Genomic DNA, 17,996 nt, shown 5'->3' on the forward strand with positions numbered 1-17,996 from the left:
TGTTGCCCCTCTTCCCCTGATCACAGCCAGTTACCCCTCTTCCTCCTGATCAAAGCCAGTGTTGCTCCTCACAATCCTGATCATACCCAGTGTTGCCTGGTTCCTCCTGATCACAGCCGGTGTTGGCCTTCTCCCTCCTGATCACAGCCAGTGTTGCCCCTCTCCTTCCTGATCACAGCCAGTGTTACCCCTCTTCCCCTGATCATGCTCAGTATTCCACTGCCTGTCAGGAACAATTTCCATTGGACCTCAGTTGAAGGCTCCTGCCACATATCTCTGCTCTTCCCTGCTGACTGGCTTTCGGGTGGGCACTCCATTCTTTAATTGAATGATGCCCTCCAATAAAATGATCAGGGCCTCCATGTCCTTGGCCATCAATTTATTCTGTACTGAAACTACTTGTAAGTAAAATTGAACTGGATGTAAAATTGGTGCTCTACCCAATCCTCTAATTTTGGTTAAAGTTGTCCATCCATCTTGGGGCTGAAGGAAAAAACAAAACCAGGGTATCGGGTGAACCTGGCCACTGGTGAAGGTAAACTAGTGTATCTTGTGCCGGTCCCCAGCCCAGATCATTGGGGAGAGTTAACAGCAGGAAGGGCATCTGGCTGTAAAACCACCTGTCAATCCCCCCAAAAACAATACTTGATACGAAGGGTGATCGATCTGCATTGTGGTGACTCCATATAATATGGGAAAAGCTGAAAGAGAAAGGATTGAAGATCTGAGGGTATCAAGGTGGTTTTGGCAAAAAATAAAAAGTTCTGTAGAGAATGACACGATTCAGCTAGCTCTAGTGATAGGTGGCTAAACCATGGCTAAATTTGCACAACAGGAAAGAGAAAGAGTGAGGAAAAAGATTTTTTAAACGTCTTTATATATCACTATTCATGACCTCAGAATGACTCAAAATGCTTAGCAGTCAGTTGAGTAATTTTCAAGATACAGCCAATGTTGTGCCGCAGGAAAATGTGACAGCCAAATTATGCAGTGTGGTCCCAAAAGCAGCAATGAAATGAATGATAATAGTGACTTTCACTTGGTAACACAGAACTTTAATATTGCTGGAAAGAGAGATATGCTGCCGAAGCTTTCCGTCTTTCCCTCATCAGCACAAATGCAAGAATGCCAAATTTCAAATGATTGCAACAATCTATAATGCCGGAGAAAAGGGGCACTGATTGGTTGGTGAATGAATTCTGCTTGGCAAAGGCATTGCCTTGGAGAAAGCAGTGGGGAATTTTTGGCTCCCCATGCATCTGGGTTATTCAAAAATGCACATATTCCCAGGGAATAGTCCCTGTTTATGAAAGCATGTTGCTTCCAGTAAGCACCATGTTATGAGCTTGATTCATTATTTTAAATTGGCTATTGGTGTATCTATCAGCAGTCCTGCGGTATACTTTGAAATTTGGTATTCTTGTAAGACAAAAAGCTTTGGCAACATGTCTCTCTTTTCAGCAATAATAGTGACTTTCAAGAGCAGTTGCATATCTCAGTCAAATTGTTATTTAGTTACATTGTTAATTTCACATCTCTGTTTTCAAAAATCTCACTACTGCTTCTCCCTTTTCTATCTCTGCAAGTGGAACAACCCTGTGATCGCTGTGCTCCTCCAGTTCTGGCCTTTTGCATAACCTTAATCTTTATCAATGCACCACAAGCAGCTGTGCCTGTCAGTTGTTTTGGCCTTATGCTCTGGAATTCTCTCCCCAAATCTCTCTGCCTCTCTATCTTTCTCTCCTTCAAAACCAACATTTCCTGCCAAACCTTAGGTTACCTATCCTAATATTTCCTGTGGACAAGTGTCACATTTTGTTTGATAACATTCTGTGAAGCATCTTGGAACATTTTACTATGCTAAAAAAACTATATAAAGGCTGTTGCAGTTCAGTAATGCTTACGCTCTCCAAACCACATCTTTTAGCAGACATGCAATGGGCACCACAAGCAGTCCAAGCCAGAATGTCGCACATTTCACCATCATCCCAGCCTACAAAAGAGAGAATGAAATATGAAATATTCATCATGCATTGCAAAAAGTAGTGTGTAGGCAATACGGGTGGAGGAGGGTGGGGGGGGGGGGGGGGGGGGGGGGTGGAGTTGGTGGTGGTAGGTGGGAGTTAATGGAACAGATCACAGAAGGTGAGGACTGATGTATGTGCAGAAGTTTTGCTAGCTGCTCTCTACTTGGCTAAAAAGAGCTATTATTTCACAGTCTAATCTGGGTGGAAAGGTCACTAATCCCAATTTAGTCACAAAGTAGCTTTAGCTGTTTCACTCCACACTGATGAGGTGTTTTAAAAGCTCATTTGTCAGTTTTGAGGTGATAACCCTTTGAATGATAACAGTGTGACATTCGTTTTATGCTGTTCCACACCCAAGACTTGGAGACTAAGACCCTTGAATATATATGGACTAACTTACAATAAAAACCATAAGTTACACATTTTACAATGCGTTATCAAAGCCCTTGGCCGGGATTCTCCCCTACCCAGCAGGGCGGGGGGTCCCGGCGGGATGGAGTGGCGTGAACCACTCCGGTGTCGGGCCGCCCCTTTTTCCGCACCTTTCGGGGCTAAGCCCTCACCTTGAGGGGCTAGCCCCGCGCCGGAGTGGTTGGCGTGCCGCTGGACGGCAGGAAAGGCCTTTGGCGCCACGCCTGTCGGGGCCGAAGGGACTCCGCCGGTCAGCGGACATCCGTGCATGCGCGGGAGCATCAGCGTCTTACGTGTCGGCCATGGTGAAGGCTGTGGCCGAGATGGAGGGAAAATAGTGCCCCCATGGCACAGGCCTACCCACGGATCGGTGGGCCCCGATCATGGGCCAGGCCACCATGGGGGCAGCCCTCAGGGCCAGATTGCCCTGCGCCCCATCGCCCCCCCCCCCCCCCCCCCCCCAGGACCCCGGAGCCCGCCCGGGCCGCCTAGTCCCGCCAGTAAGAGAGGTGGTTTGATTCTCGCCGGCAGGACAGGCATTTCAGCAGCGGGACTTCGGCCCATCACGGGCCGCCGACTGGCGTGGCGCGATTCCCGCCCCCGCCAAATATCCAGTGCCGGAGAATTCAGCAACCGGCGGGGGCGGGATTCACGCCAGCCCCCGGCGATTATCCGACCCAGCATGGGGTCGGAGAATCCCGCCCCTTATCTCTTCTATTTACGATCGTTATCATGCTGTACCATTCAAGCCGGTTAAGATCCGGGAACATCGTGTTCCGAACAGTTCACTGAAGTTAGCATTGGCTGTGCAATAATTTCAGATGCAGCAGATATTATTAAGCTGCAGTCAGTTTGAAATTACACAATCCTTGCAATAACGAAGTAATCTTGTATTTCAGGCACAGTGAGTGCACTGCCTAGTGTGGTGCTCATCTATACAGTCTATGAAAGGTCCAGGTCAGTCACTGGTGTTAAATTGGCTGAACAAAGTTAAAGCTACAGTGATAGTGCTCTGATTCACCTAAAAAAAAGTCAGTATGTAGCTCCATAAATCAAATCCAGTGACCTTTGTGAAAAGAACATACGTAGATGCCCAGTGACGGAAGGAAAGATCAATATTAGTTGCAATGTCTGGCTGCAAATTCCCCCAAACTCTCTGCGATCACACATAAAATAGAGCACATTGAGAGAATATATTCAAAGGGTGGATGGAAGGCGAGCAGATCCAGTGCCTTAACTGATAAATGATACAATTCTTGATTGACAAATGTTCAGTGCCTTCTTGATCCTTCCTAAACTTTTTTAACATTATTTTAGCTCTTGTGCTCTTGTATCTTGCACCACTTTAATGGGTGAGCACAAACTCCGTTTAATTTCAAGAATGTGTTTCCTTGCCTCGAGTTCTGGGTAAGCTTTCAGTGACTGATGAAAACAACTCGCCCCATCTGGTAATTGCTCTTTGCAAAGGAGACTTATCTTACGACTCCAAAATATCTTGTGTCAGTCTTTGAAATCAGCAACATATCACATCAGACTTCTTTTTCAGATAAAGATATCAGCAAATTATTATTATTATATATTTTTTAGAGTTTTTTTTAAAACTTAGAGTACCCAATTCATTTTTTTTACAATTAAGGGTCAATTTAACATGGCCAATCCACCTACCCTACACATCTTTGGGTTGTGGGGGCGAAACCCACGCAAACACGGGGAGAATGTGCAAAATCCACACGGACAGTGACCCAGAGCCGGGATCGAACCTGGGACCTCGGCGCCATGAGGCAACAGGGCTAACCCACTGCCCCACCGTGTTGCCCTCAGCAAATTAATTTAATGGAAGATGAAGGAACAAGTAACAGTCATTTAACATGGTTACTACATATATTTATATTAGACATTCTTCCACCAAAGTGGATACAATAATGAAGAGATAGTAATTTGAAGACCTAAGCTGGTTCTTTGTAAATAATTGTTTAATGATAGATTATTTTCTTTGAATTTCTTATGAACATGAGAGTTTAATCAGATCACATTGCTTCTTCAAATAAATTATTTTCTCTCCAGGAGTTTTAAATTCATATATTCAAATTGGCTCTCAAGAAGAGTTTTATTTGAATAAAAATTATTATTTTTTAATATCCCAGAACGTGAGGACTTGAAAACCCCAACAGTCAAATTTCAAAAGGAACTTTCAGCAATATACAAACAGAACCAATTAAACAACACTGTTTACATCTGAATGATCTCCCTTGCCTGTTCAGATAAAACTTGAAATGCTACAACAAGAACGTGTACTCATATAACACCTTCAACATGATGAAACATCCCAAGGCATTACATTGGGATGATGTTATAACCTGCCTGCTTACCATTGGCTGGGGACTAATGACAATCCCACAATCCTGTGGGAGTATGAGCTTCCCCATTTGGGGGGGGGGGGGAGAGAAACCATTAGTAAACTCCATGTATAAATAAAGCTGGCCAGTTTGGAACCAGCAGGAAGGATTGTGCAGCAAGGGAAGTTCCTGGATTCTTCGTGGCCCTCACAAAACTGGCGACGAGGGTTAAAGTGAATAGCTGTCTACACTGCTGAAGCCACCTCCCTGGATTTTTGTTGGATACAGTTGGAAGTTGTTTTCTATTATACCATGCCTCTGTACGGACGTTTGGATGTTTTTGATGCTGCGCTGGAAAGCTGGAACCAGTACGCACAACGGATGCGTTCCTATTTCAGGGAAAACAATATCACAGAAAACGAGCGCCAGGTGGTCACATTGCTCACCGCCTGCGGCCCGCATACGTTTGGGGTGATAAGGAGCCTTACGTACCCAGCTGCGCCGGACACCAAAATGTTTGATGAACTTGTGAATTTAGTGGGGCAACATTTTAACCCAACCCCGTCCACGATAGTCCAGCGTTACCGGTTTAATACTGCTGAGAGGACCCCAGGAGAATCCCTTGCCGACTTTCTATCCAGGCTACGCAGGATTGCGGAGTGCTGTGACTATGGTGAGACCTTGTCAGAAATGTTACGCGACCGTTTGGTTTGCGGTATTAACAATGCGGCCACCCAGAGAAAGTTGTTAGCTGAGCCAGCATTGACTTTTCAACAGGCCAGTCAAATAGTATTGTCCCGAGAGAGCGCAGAACGAGGAGTGCAGGAGCTACAGGGAATAGAGGTGCATGTCGTGGGGCGCAACCCCTTCCATTCGAAAACGTCCCCCCGCACTCCTGCGGTACCTTGGGCGAGGCGACGTCCGATCGACGCCAGTGGCTGTCGGACATTCCTCCCCGAAGGGAGCCTTCTCCAGAACCAATGGATGAGGAGCCATGTCCGTGTCAAACTTGTAGGTGCCAACCCCGCGGACGCCGGTCCTGGGGGCGCAAGAGGCGCCGTCGTTCCGACCGAAACTGGGACCAGCCCAGGATCCGTACCTTCCATGTGGATGAACCTGCGGCAACTACATCCGAGGACATGGAGACAGAGGACGACTGCCTGCAGCTGCATTGTGTGACAGCTCCCCATGTGGCCCCCATTAAGGTGATAGTACGGATCAATGGTCACCCGCTTGAGATGGAGTTGGAAACTGGCGCAGCGGTCTCCGTGATCGCCCAGAGGACATTCGACATCATCAAGCAGGGTATACAGACCCTTACATTAACCGACTCACAGGCCAGGTTGGCCACCTACACGGGGGAACCACTGGACATTGCAGGAACTACAATGACCCCTGTTGTTTATGGACACCAGGAGGGGCGTTTCCCACTCATCGTGGTGCGCGGCCATGGGCCCAGCCTGTTGGGTCGGGGCTGGTTGCGCCATTTGCGGTTGCAATGGCAGCACATCTTCCAAACAGTTTCTGGAGGGTTAACTGAGGTGCTAGGACGATACCCAGATGTATTCCAGCCTGGTTTGGGGAAAATAAAAGGGGGCGTAGCCCGTATCCAAGTCGAACCAGGAGCCACGCCGCGCTATTTCCGGGCACGCCCGGTGCTTTACGCCTTGCTCGAGAAGGTAGAAGGGGAGCTCACTCGTTTGGAGAGTTTGGGTATTATCAGGCCTGTCCGTTTCGCTGACTGGGCAGCACCAATTGTACCTGTAATGAAGCCAGATGCCACAGTTCGCTCGTGTGGCGACTATAAACTTACAGCGAATACGGCTTCCCGCCTCAACCGATATCCAATGCCTCGCGGACTCTCGTTCACAAAATTAGATATGAGTCACGCCTACCTACAGTTGGAGCTGGACCCTGCTTCCTGACCATATGTAATGATTAATACACACCGGGGCCTGTATGAATATACACGGTTGCCCTTTGGTGTATCCTCTGCCTGCGCTATTTTTCAACGTGTTATGGAGGGCATTTTGAGAGGTTTACTGCGTGTCGCTGTCTACTTAGATGTCGTTTTGATTACAGGGACGTCGGAGCAGGAGCATTTGGAAAATCTGGAGGCTGTCCTTAGACGCTTTTCAGAGAGGATAAGCCAATACCGCCCATTGCTTCCGCACGGATCCAGCGCTGGGCTTTGTTGCTTGCTACATACGAGTATTCTCTGGAGCACAAACCAGGAACGCAGATAGCGAATGCCGACGCACTGAGCCGATTGCCTTTATCGACCGGCCCCATGTCGACCCCCACAACCGGTGAGGTGGTTGCAACCCTAAATTTTATGGACACCTTGCCTGTCACGGCATCACAGATCCGTGAGTGGACCCAGACGGAGCCAGTCCTGTCAAAGGTTCGGCACATAGTCCTGTATGGTGGGCAGCATAGACAGCTCCCAGGCGAGTTGCGGGCATTTTCCTCCAAGCTTTCAGAATTCAGCGTGGAAGACGGCATCCTCTTGTGGGGGACGCGTGTGATTGACCCGGAAAAAGAACAGGAGCTGATACTAAGAGACTTGCACAATGGGCATCCAGGTGTGACCAAAATGAAAATGTTGGCCCGGAGTTATGTCTGGTGGCCAGGCCTCAACACCGACATTGAGAAGGTGGCCCAAAACTGCTCCATTTGCCAGGAGCATCAGAAGCTTCCGCCGGCCATGCCCCTACATCACTGGGAATGGCCAGGGCGGCCTTGGGCGCGCTTGCATGCGGATTTCGCAGGCCCTTTTCAAGGATCCATGTTCCTTCTATTAATCAACGCCCAGTCTAAATGGCTAGAGGTGCATAAGATGCTGGGCACAACGTCCTGCGCAACAATTGAGAAGATGCGTTTGTCTTTTAGTACGCATGGCCTCCCCGAGGTGCTGGTCACGGATAACGGCACTCCATTCACGAGTGAGGAGTTTGCGAGGTTCATGAAGATGAACGGCATACGCCATATCCGCACTGCCCCTTACCATCCGGCTTCAAATGGGTTGGCAGAGCGCGCAGTGCAGACATTCAAACGAGGCCTAAAGAAGCAGTCTTCCGGATCAATGGACACGAGATTGGCTCGCTTTTTGTTTTCGTATAGGACCACCCCCCATGCGGTGACTGGGATAGCTCCCGCAGAACTCCTAATGGGCCGGAGACTTCGCACCCGCCTTAGTATGGTTTTCCCGGACATTGGCGCAAAAGTACGCCGCACACAAGAACGGCAGGGACAGGGTTTTTCTCGGCATCGGCCGATTCGGCAGTTTGTGCCCGGTGACCCAGTGTTCGTTCGGAATTTTGCTGGTGGTGCCCAGTGGGTTCCTGGCGTAATCTTTTGCCAAACGGGCCCTATATCTTACCAGGTGCAAGCCCAGGGTTGTCTCCAGCGCAAACATGTAGACCATGTTCGGTCCAGAAGACTATCCCTTCCAAAGATTCCTCGCCCCCGGAGCTCATTGCTACAGCCACAGAGACCAGAGACAATGGAAGTTAGTCCTCACAATCTTCCTCTGGTGTGTCACTCAAAGTCTGCGCAGGTCGTTACAGAACCGCGCGGAGATAGAGACGCCGAAATGACAGAGGCAGCAGACTCTGACTCCGAGATGGAGACACAGGCGCATCAGAGGGGGAATCCTTGGGCCCACGGGCCGTGGATGTACAACCGTTACGCCGTTCATCACGGAAGCGCCGGTCTCCGTCTCGTTACACGCCGCCTGATCCAGCGCCGCGTGCAAATGGTGTCCGGCCTGCGGCAAAACGAGTCCGACGCCCTCCTTCGCCAGGGTCTTCGGTGTATTCCTTGGACTTTGGGGGGGGGAGGGGATGTTATAACCTGCCTGCTTACCATTGGCTGGGGACTAATGACAATCCCACAATCCTGTGGGAGTATGAGCTTCGCCAATGAGGGGGGCGGAGAAACCATTAGTAAACTCCATGTATAAATAAAGCTGGCCAGTTTGGAACTAGCAGGAAGGAGTGTGCAGCAAGGGAAGTTGCTGCTGCTGTTTATGTTATTGTAAATAAATGTTATTACTTTGTATCCTTAAAACTCGTGCTGGATTCTCCGTGGCCCTCACAAAAGATGGTATAAAGCAAAATCTGACATTGAGCCAAAAGGATAATATTGGGGCAGATTAATAAGCTTGGTCAAGGAGTTTGATGTTAAAGTGCCTCTATAGGAGGAAAGAGAGGTAGAGAGGTGGAGTGTTTAAGGAGGCATTTTCAGAGTTTAGGGCCCAGGCAGTTCATGGTTACCAATGGTGAAGCAATCAAAATCAGGAATGCTCAAGTGGTAATTAGATGAGCTCAGATATCTCAACAATTATGAGGCTGGTGAGATCATGGAAAGATTTGAAAACGAGGAGAATTTTAAAATCAAGGTGTTGCTTAACTGGGAATCAGTGTCGGACGGCAAACATAGCGTTGATGGGTGAATGGGACTTGGTGCAAACAAGGACAGAGGCGGAAGAACTTTGGGTGAGCTTAGAGTCGGCTTTGCTGGCTTTATCATGCCCCGCCAGGCTGACAGTGCAAGCTAGCCCCCCGATTTTGTTTTGTCGAGGTAGCTCAAGATCTGGTCTGAACACTGCTGCCTCACGGCGCCGAGGACCCGGGTTCGATCCCGTCCCCGGGTCACTGTCCGTGTGGAGTTTGCACATTCTTCTTGTGTCTGCGTGGGTCTCACCCCCACAACCCAAAAAGATGTGCATAGTAGGCGGATTGGCCCTCAATTGAAAATAAAGAATTGGATACTTTAAATTTATATTAAAACAAATTTGGTCTGAAAACTCGGCAGTGCATCTGGAGAGATACACGCCAGTTTTCAGTCACACTCTGACACTGACAAATTATGCAAAAATACGTCCAACAATATTTATCTTCTCAAAAGTTAATTGGAAGGACTTTTGCTCATGCAGTACTGACGTCAGATAAGCAGTCTGATAATTTAGCAATGGTGTATGTTTTGAGAGAGGCAATAGTGAGGTAGAGCTGGGTGTTGTCAACGTACATGTGCAAGCTAATTCTGTTTTGGATGCTGTTGTTGAGGAACAGTAAGCAAGGAGTAGGAAGGGCCACAGATAGATCATTGAGTAATCCCAAAGGTAATGGTGTGGAAGCAGGAAGGGAAGCCATTACAGGTGATACCCTAGCTATGATTAGATAGTTCAGAATAGAACCAGGTTTACATTAACCTGCTAACACTATCTGTTCATTAAATCTTTGACAAGAGTATCAGGAAGGAAAACAATGTCTCGGGATACCACAGAGAACCTTTTATAATTTTCAAAAGTCTGCTGTTCATGATCACAGATGTTTCTCAGATGCTCAAAAGCTCTTCCAAATGGAACATTTTGAATCACTGTGGTATGCTATTATCCTCTTTTTACTCTATACATTTCCAGCAACTGGAACAAGAGATAAATGGCTATATAAAGTATTATTTCAATATGTAGAGTAAATGGTGCATGCAGGAGTCAATTAGGGGCTTTTCTTTCAACTGAGAAGCTTTATCAAATCATGATCAAATTCAAAATCGGCCAAGTCTGGGTCATAATTCCTTGATATTGTTTCATCAGCATTGATAAAGGAATCAGAAACAGATCCGAGATATTCAATTTATGGGTAATTCTGTGAAAACAAACTTCCTTGTAGCCAAAATCTCGACAAGCGATTGGTGCTGAATCTTCGTATGATCCAGCAATTCACTGCTCCAGCTTCATAGATAGGATTATACTCTGTATGCAGTTCACTTGGTACAAGAACATTCAGTCCAGGTTGAATTCCAAACTAAAGAACTGGGGTGCAATTCTCCGCGCCCCGCTCCGGGCTGAAGAATTGGCGCAACCACGCCACGCTGGACGGACGCCGGCGTGTGGTTCTCCGAGGTGAGGAGATTCGGCGGCATTTGCGCCGGCGCTTTTGGCGCGGCGCCGGTCGCGGGCCGCTGTACAAGGCCGGGCCGCTGATTCACTGGCCCGAATGGGCCGAGCGGCCGTGCGGAAACGGCAGAGTCCCACCGGCAGCGACCAGAGGTGAACGGCGCTGGCGGGAACTCTGCACGAAGGGTCGGGGGGGGGGGGGGGAAGCGCTCCTTCACCGGGGGAGGGCCTCCGATGGGGTCTGGCCCGCGATCGGGGCTTACCGATTGGCGGGCCGGCCTCTCCCCCCCCCCCCCCCCCCCCCCCCGCTTCCGACCCCAAAACCCCCGCGCCACGTTGCATCGGGGCCGAAGCGGTGAAGAAGTCCCCCGCGCATGCGCAGGTTGGCGCGGCGCCCATTTGGCGCCGGGAAGGGAGGCTGGAGCGGCGTGAACTGCTCCAGCGCCGTGCTAGCCCCCTCTGGGGGACAGAATCGGTAGTCCCCGTTTCGCGCGCCGTGAAATGCGACGACGTTCACGACGGCGCGAACACTTAGTCCCCATTTTGGAGAATCGCGCCCCTGGTTTGTGGCAAAGTTGTCGTAGGAATGCTATATGTAACCTTAGCATTCCTAAGCTTTAAAATGATCAGTTGTGGGCCTGCTACATAGCAGTTATTTTTGGTAGCTTTAGCAATCTCCCTCCTCATAGACCCACTACTATTATTCTTCAATTTAAATAGCTCATTTAATTCCTGAAAAGGGTGAGATGCCGAAATGGCAATATCCAGTTTGAGGCGGATTTATATAACATTACTCCAATTAAGCCTGCAAAGTCTGTGACTCCTAACAAAACCAAATTTCAGAAAGTTCTGTCCATGACATAGAATGAATTATAACCATAGACTCTAAAAGCCTAGCCGAATCAGTCAAATAATCCCTGCATCTGTTCTATGTCCAATGCTGGCCAACTGTGGGAATTTACAAATGCCTGCTGTCAGCATTCTCACAGATGAGTAAACATGCAATAGGCAGTATCTGTGTCTCAAGTGACTTCAGCTGGAAACTCTGGACAGGAACTGTGCTCTGACGAGTCGGTCTCAGAATGCACAGAAAGCAGCTGTTTCATGTCTCTTCAGCATAACCTGGTATAAATACAAAAAAGCCTCCACCTAAGTCCATCCTCTTTCCGTTACATTTTATCACTTGGCTTTGTCTTTTAACTAAAAGTACACGATGGCCCAAGCTGTTATCTTTAATGGAGTTTAACTCCCAAGTTCACTCGAGGGATCATTATTTTTATAGGATAAGGTTAGTTCCATCATTCTTTTTCAAAGCATCCATTTTGTTAACTGCTCCATTCACCAGCTCAGCCCGAACATTGGCAATGTTTAGTCCATCGGTAAATGCAATGAATACGAATAACTATCAAATTTTATATCCTCATGATTTAGAGGACTTGAAGATGCTGGGAGATTTGAAGAAATGGATTTAGTTATGATCCCAGTTGATGTTATAACCGGACGGGAAGATTTCAGAATGTAATCCTGGCTCAAAAGACTGTAACTTTTACTTTAAAACATGGAGGATCAGAATCACGGGGCCGCTAATTAGTTTTAGCAACAAGAAAACAACATTTATTAAACATGAAAAAATTGGATTATGATACAATATGCCTTTACCCCCCCCCCCTTTAGCTTACCAATTATACGCAGGTTTTAGGATTATAATGGGCTCATTAACACAATCTCTTTTAAGCACACAAGATGACGGTGCGCAAATAAATACACTTGTCACTCTGAACCCCAAGTGAATGTTTGTGGATGTCTACTCAGAATTCCCCCAAATTGTCACAAGAGCTTTCAAACTCCACTCCCAAAACACGCTTTAAAATCTTCTCTCATAATTATGCTTTCTCTTAGTGGTTTGCATTCCAAAATCCTGACCAGGTTTTCCAAATGATACTTTTAAACAAAGTTTCCATTCCACTTTTAACAGTGAATCCAGCTCAGGATTTTACAGCAACCCCTTTAGGATTTCTTTGTCTTGACTGCTGTGCTTACAATTGCTTTAACTCTCGATTCCCAGATTGTATTAAAATGGCATCAGACGTTTGATTTACCATTGAAGATTGCTGTCCCATTTTAAATTTGGTTACTGCAATTGTCTCTTTAACACAGAATACTTTGTTTACTCTTCCTTGAATTCTTCTGAACAATGCCGTGGTCTCTGTTCACTTAACTCCAGTCGGCTTAAACATTCTTTCTGTCCCAATTCCCTGGCTATCCGGTCTGTAACTTGTAGTTTAGGAAGCCTGCCTCTTTGTTATTCCCGTCCTGTCCAATCTTTCTTCTGGCAGAGTTGAGAGGTGTTCACTTCCCAGTGTCCTGCCTCCAACTGCCAACAAATTCAGCTAAAACTAAATTAAAAAAAAAAATCCTTACACAGGCCTCCAGTTGTTAAGCAACCCCTGCTAGTTCTATTTATTCTTTATGCCATAACCTTCCCTAAGCACAATAGAATCACAGTTGGAACTTAACCACACCTTTCTCCAGCATGGATCTAACGATAGGTTTTACCCATCCAGGCACAGAAACATTAAATTAAACACATTAAAACAATACCTTATTTCTAATGTTTACCAATACAAATGTAAATCCCTTAAACTACCTTTGTTTTCCAAACAATTCTTAACTTCAGTTTCCACCTGTAAGGTATTTCTTCTTATAACTGTAAGATAGCAGCTCCAGTAACACAGTTGTACAAGAGAAAATATCACAACTGCAGGACATTCCTGAACGTAAACTAAGTAAAAACTGTCATTTGTTGCAAACACATTGTGCTCATAGCACATTCACTTTTCTAACAAGCAGTTGTCTTGCTGTCTGACTCGATGTTCTTATAAAAGGCTGTCTATGTAATAATGAAAACTCTGGGGTAAAACTCAGATAAAAGCTCGAAGCAATAATCACTATTTTTTTTGTACTTATTTGGTTGCAGTTCTATTTTTCATGAGAATTTTCATAAGGAAAAGGAAGTTGTACACTAATCTGAAGGACATTCTGGGAATCTTGTTGTAAGTCATTACTGCTGATTAGATCACTTAATCACGAGAGAAAATTTGTCACAGTGTATTAGGACCAAATATAATCTAAGAACTGTTTTTCAAATAAAGCCACAGTCACAATGCTCATTTATTAGTAACCAGAATCAATAATAATGGTGAAAAGGGACATCTTTCAACAGATGTGCTTTAAAATATATTTCTGGTTAAAAGAAAAAACTGTTCAATGAGACTGTAATGTCCAGATATAATTCAGATCCAAGAATAAAAATGAAATCTGTAGCAGCTAATCATAAGCAAACTGGAGTTTGCTGCAACACACTCTCCCCAATCACTGAATTTAATTATTATGCTGAGCAAAAGGTATGGAAATTTAGTGTGGGAAATTGGGATTTGGATTTGGTTAATCAAAACATTCTCCTTCAACACATCTTTCAACAAGACTGCACAGGTGTCTGTCTTAGACAGGTTTAAGCCCCAAAGAGACAATGATCCCGTTAAAACTTCGACTGACAGTGATATGCTTCGGGGAAATGATGGTGCTGAAGTGACTGAGATTCAACTAATGAATTTAATCAAATGGCAGAAAGGAAGGTCCTGGATTTTCAACTGGATGAAAGATATCAAATTCGAGAATAAAAGATGTTTATTGTGCTGTCCCACTAAAATATTTTATTTCATATAAAAAGCTAAACATAAAGCTACTTATTAGATTAACTTAAAAGGAACTCAAGCAAAAGGGTCAATACAATGTTTTAAATGCACTTTATCTTTTCCCCCCAGCAGAAGAGAAGAATGGTTTCCAAATGCTTAATTTTCATCTTCAGTCTGGTTAGGATTAACACTTTGATTGACAACACAGCTTTAATGATGTATCCTGTTAGGATTGCATCTGTCTGCCAGCATTGGGGAGAAGTAGATTTAAATGTCTTTAGCACAATCTGGAACAACAATGAAAGAACCAACTGCATTGCAGGAACTAGTTACTTAAAATGGTTAAATGGAAATACTTACAGGCTGCATCATTAGAGCACAAGCTACCAACCTAAATTACACTGAAAACCACATGGGAGTCCAAAAATAATTTTACATCAAATAAAGAAAGGAATGAAAAGGAATTGGCTCTTCTAAAATGTTCTTCAATACAGCATTCCTTCCAACTACTATAAATGACACAATCTTCCTTCAAGTTGGATTTAAAGATTGGTGATGACAAATTTATCAACTTTAACTTGCCTAATTCTTTCAATTTTCACCATTCTGCAAGTATTTGTCTCTGTATTCCTCTTGGTTCCTCATGTATTTTCCTGGAATACACAATGGTAGCTATTGTGCTCCTATCAAATACTTTGGAGCATTTTACAGAATGAGTGTTCATAAAAGATGTTATTTAATGTTTCCCAGTCTTTTGCTAATATCCCTGCTGAGTTGGGCACCAAAACGGGTGCAACAGAACCATAGGATTTGCTTTATTTATTTTTTTGGGAGGGGGGGGGGTTGCTTTCTATCCTTGGTGTTATCAACTGCCTTGGTTAAGACCAAGAATTCAGCATTGAGAAATGATGCAGGAAGAATTTACATCTTACCGCTGAAATGATGCATTATACGAAGTCTTACAACACCAGGTTAAAGTCCAACAGGTTTGTTTCGATGTCACTAGCTTTTGGAGCGCTGCTCCTTCCTCAGGTGAATGAAGAGGTCTGTTCCAGAAACACATATATAGACAAATTCAAAGATGCCAAACAATGTTAGGAATGTGAGCATTAGCAGGTGATTAAATCTTTACAGATCCAGAGATGGGGTAACCCCAGGTTAAAGAGGTGTGAATTGTATCAAGCCAGGACAGTTGGTAGGATTTCGCAGGCCAGATGGTGGGGGATGAATGTAATGCGACATGAATCCCAGGTCCCGGTTGAGGCCGCACTCATGTGTGCGGAACTTGGCTATAAGTTTCTGCTCGGCGATTCTGCGTTGTCGCGGGTCCTGAAGGCCGCCTTGGAGAACGCTTACCCGGAGATCAGAGGCTGAATGCCCTTGACTGCTGAAGTGTTCCCCGACTGGAAGGGAACATTCCTGCCTGGTGATTGTTGCGCGATGTCCGTTCATTCGTTGTCGCAGCGTCTGCATGGTCTCGCCAATGTACCACGCTTCGGGACATCCTTTCCTGCAGCGTATGAGGTAGACAACGTTGGCCGAGTCGCACGAGTATGTACCGCGTACCTGGTGGGTGGTGATCTCACGTGTAATAGTGGTATCCATGTCGATGATCTGGCACGTCTTGCAGAGATTGCCATGGCAGGGTTGTGTGGTGTCGTGGTCACTGTTCTGAAGACTGTGTAGTTTGCTGCAAACAATGGTTCGTTTGAGGTTGCGCGGTTGTTTGAAGGCAAGTAGTGGGGGTGTGGGGATGACCTTGGCAAGATGTTCATCGTCATCAATGACGTGTTGAAGGCTGTGAAGAAGATGACGTAGTTTCTCCGCTCCGGGGAAGTACTGGACGACGAAGGGTATTCTGTCGGTTGAGTCCCATGTTTGTCTTCTGAGGAGGTCGGTGCGGTTTTTCGCTGTGGCGCGTTGGAACTGTCGATCGATGAGTCGAGTGCCATATCCCATTCGTACGAGGGCATCTTTCAGCGTCTGTAGATGTCTGTTACGCTCCTCCTCGTCTGAGCAGATCCTGTGTATACGGAGCGCTTGTCCATAGGGGATGGCTTCTTTAATGTGTTTAGGGTGGAAGCTGGAGAAGTGGAGCATCATGAGGTTATCCGTGGGTTTGCGGTAAAGCGAAGTGCTGAGGTGACCGTCCTTGATGGAGCACTCGACTCATCGATCGACAGTTCCAACGCGCCACATGCATTGTTTGGCATCTTTGAATTTGTCTATATATGTGTTTCTGGAACAGACCTCTTCATTCACCTGAGGAAGGAGCAGCGCTCCAAAAGCTAGTGACATCGAAACAAACCTGTTGGACTTTAACCTGGTGTTGTAAGACTTCGTACTGTGCTCACCCCAGTCCAACGCCGGCATCTCCACATCATGATGCATTATAACATCACAATTTCTTCCAGCTCTGCTACGTGTGAAGATATAGCAGGTTGTTTTATTTATCTTGGTATTTATCTTTATATTTATTTTGTGTTACCTACACTTTTCTTTTTTTTGAGAAAATATTTTATTGAAGCATTTGTAATTTTCACAGTTTACAGTTTAACACTTTAACATTCCTTAAACAACCGCATGGGCCGACAGATGCAAAAAACCTAAAAATCATATCCCCTACTACCCCCGCCCTATTTCCTAATTACCCTTGTACTAAGTTATTTGTCCTTGTCTTACACTACCATGCCTCCCCCCCCCGCCATTGCTGACATTCAATTTTCCTTGGAGAAGTCGATGAACGGCTGCCTCCTCTGGGCGAACCCCTGAATTGATCCTCTCAAGACGAACTTGATCTTTTCCATCCTGAGAAACCCTGCCATGTCGCTGACCCATGCTCCTGACTTTGGGGGTTCCGAGTCTCTCCATCTCAGCAAAATCCATCTCCAGGCCACCAGGGAGGAGAAGGGCAGAACATCAGCCTCTTGGCCCCCGGATCTTCCGATAAGTCTGGCACAAGACGAGGATAAATTGACTCTCTTCAAAGCCTTTTCCCATAATTCGATTTCCAACTCTCCTCCCAGCTCCTCTTTCCACTTCTTCTTCACCTCCCCGATAGGGACTCCTTCCCACTCCATCAACTCCTTGTATATCTCCGAGACCCTCCCCTCCCCAACCCCCTTTTTGACATCACTTTATCCTGTAGTCCCCTCAGGGGGAGGCGAGGAAAGCATGGAACCTGCCTCCGGACAAAGTCTTGTACCTGTAGGTACCGAAACCCGCTCCCACCCGGCAACTCAAACTCCTCCTCTAATGCCTCCAGGCTCAGGAAACCCTCCTGAATGAAGAGATCCCCAAATCTCTCAATCACTGCCACCTCCTAAAGCCCCCATCCAGCCCCCCCAGAACAAAACGGTGATTGTTACAGATCGGTGACCACACTGACGCCCCCTCCAAACTCATGTGCTGTCTCCATTGTCCCCACACCCTCAGGCCTGCCACTACCACTGGGCTTGTGGAGTACCGAGCCTGTGAGAACGGCAGGGGCACCGTCAATAAAGCCTCCAAACTCATACCCTCACAGAAGGCCGCCTCTACTCGCTCCCAAACCGACCCCTCCCCCACTACCCACTTCCTGACCATCGATATGTTGGCCGCCCAATAATAATTAATAAAACTCGGG

The 17,996-nt window shown here is 46.3% G+C and overlaps 1 protein-coding gene across 4 annotated transcripts in view; it reads right to left on the reverse strand.

Annotated features, from left to right (window-relative positions):
* The window catches only part of atp8a2 (ATPase phospholipid transporting 8A2), an 890,601-nt gene that overhangs the window by 107,763 nt on the left and 764,842 nt on the right, over window positions 1-17,996 (reverse strand). For all 4 annotated transcript variants that reach the window (XM_072476889.1, XM_072476890.1, XM_072476891.1 and 1 more), the window contains one exon: window positions 1,905-1,993. In XM_072476889.1, the coding sequence (XP_072332990.1) occupies window positions 1,905-1,993 (89 nt within the window). The remainder of the gene's footprint in view (window positions 1-1,904; window positions 1,994-17,996) is intronic.

This window comes from Scyliorhinus torazame, chromosome 15 (genome assembly GCF_047496885.1).
Source record: "Scyliorhinus torazame isolate Kashiwa2021f chromosome 15, sScyTor2.1, whole genome shotgun sequence".
Classification (NCBI taxonomy): domain Eukaryota; kingdom Metazoa; phylum Chordata; class Chondrichthyes; order Carcharhiniformes; family Scyliorhinidae; genus Scyliorhinus; species Scyliorhinus torazame.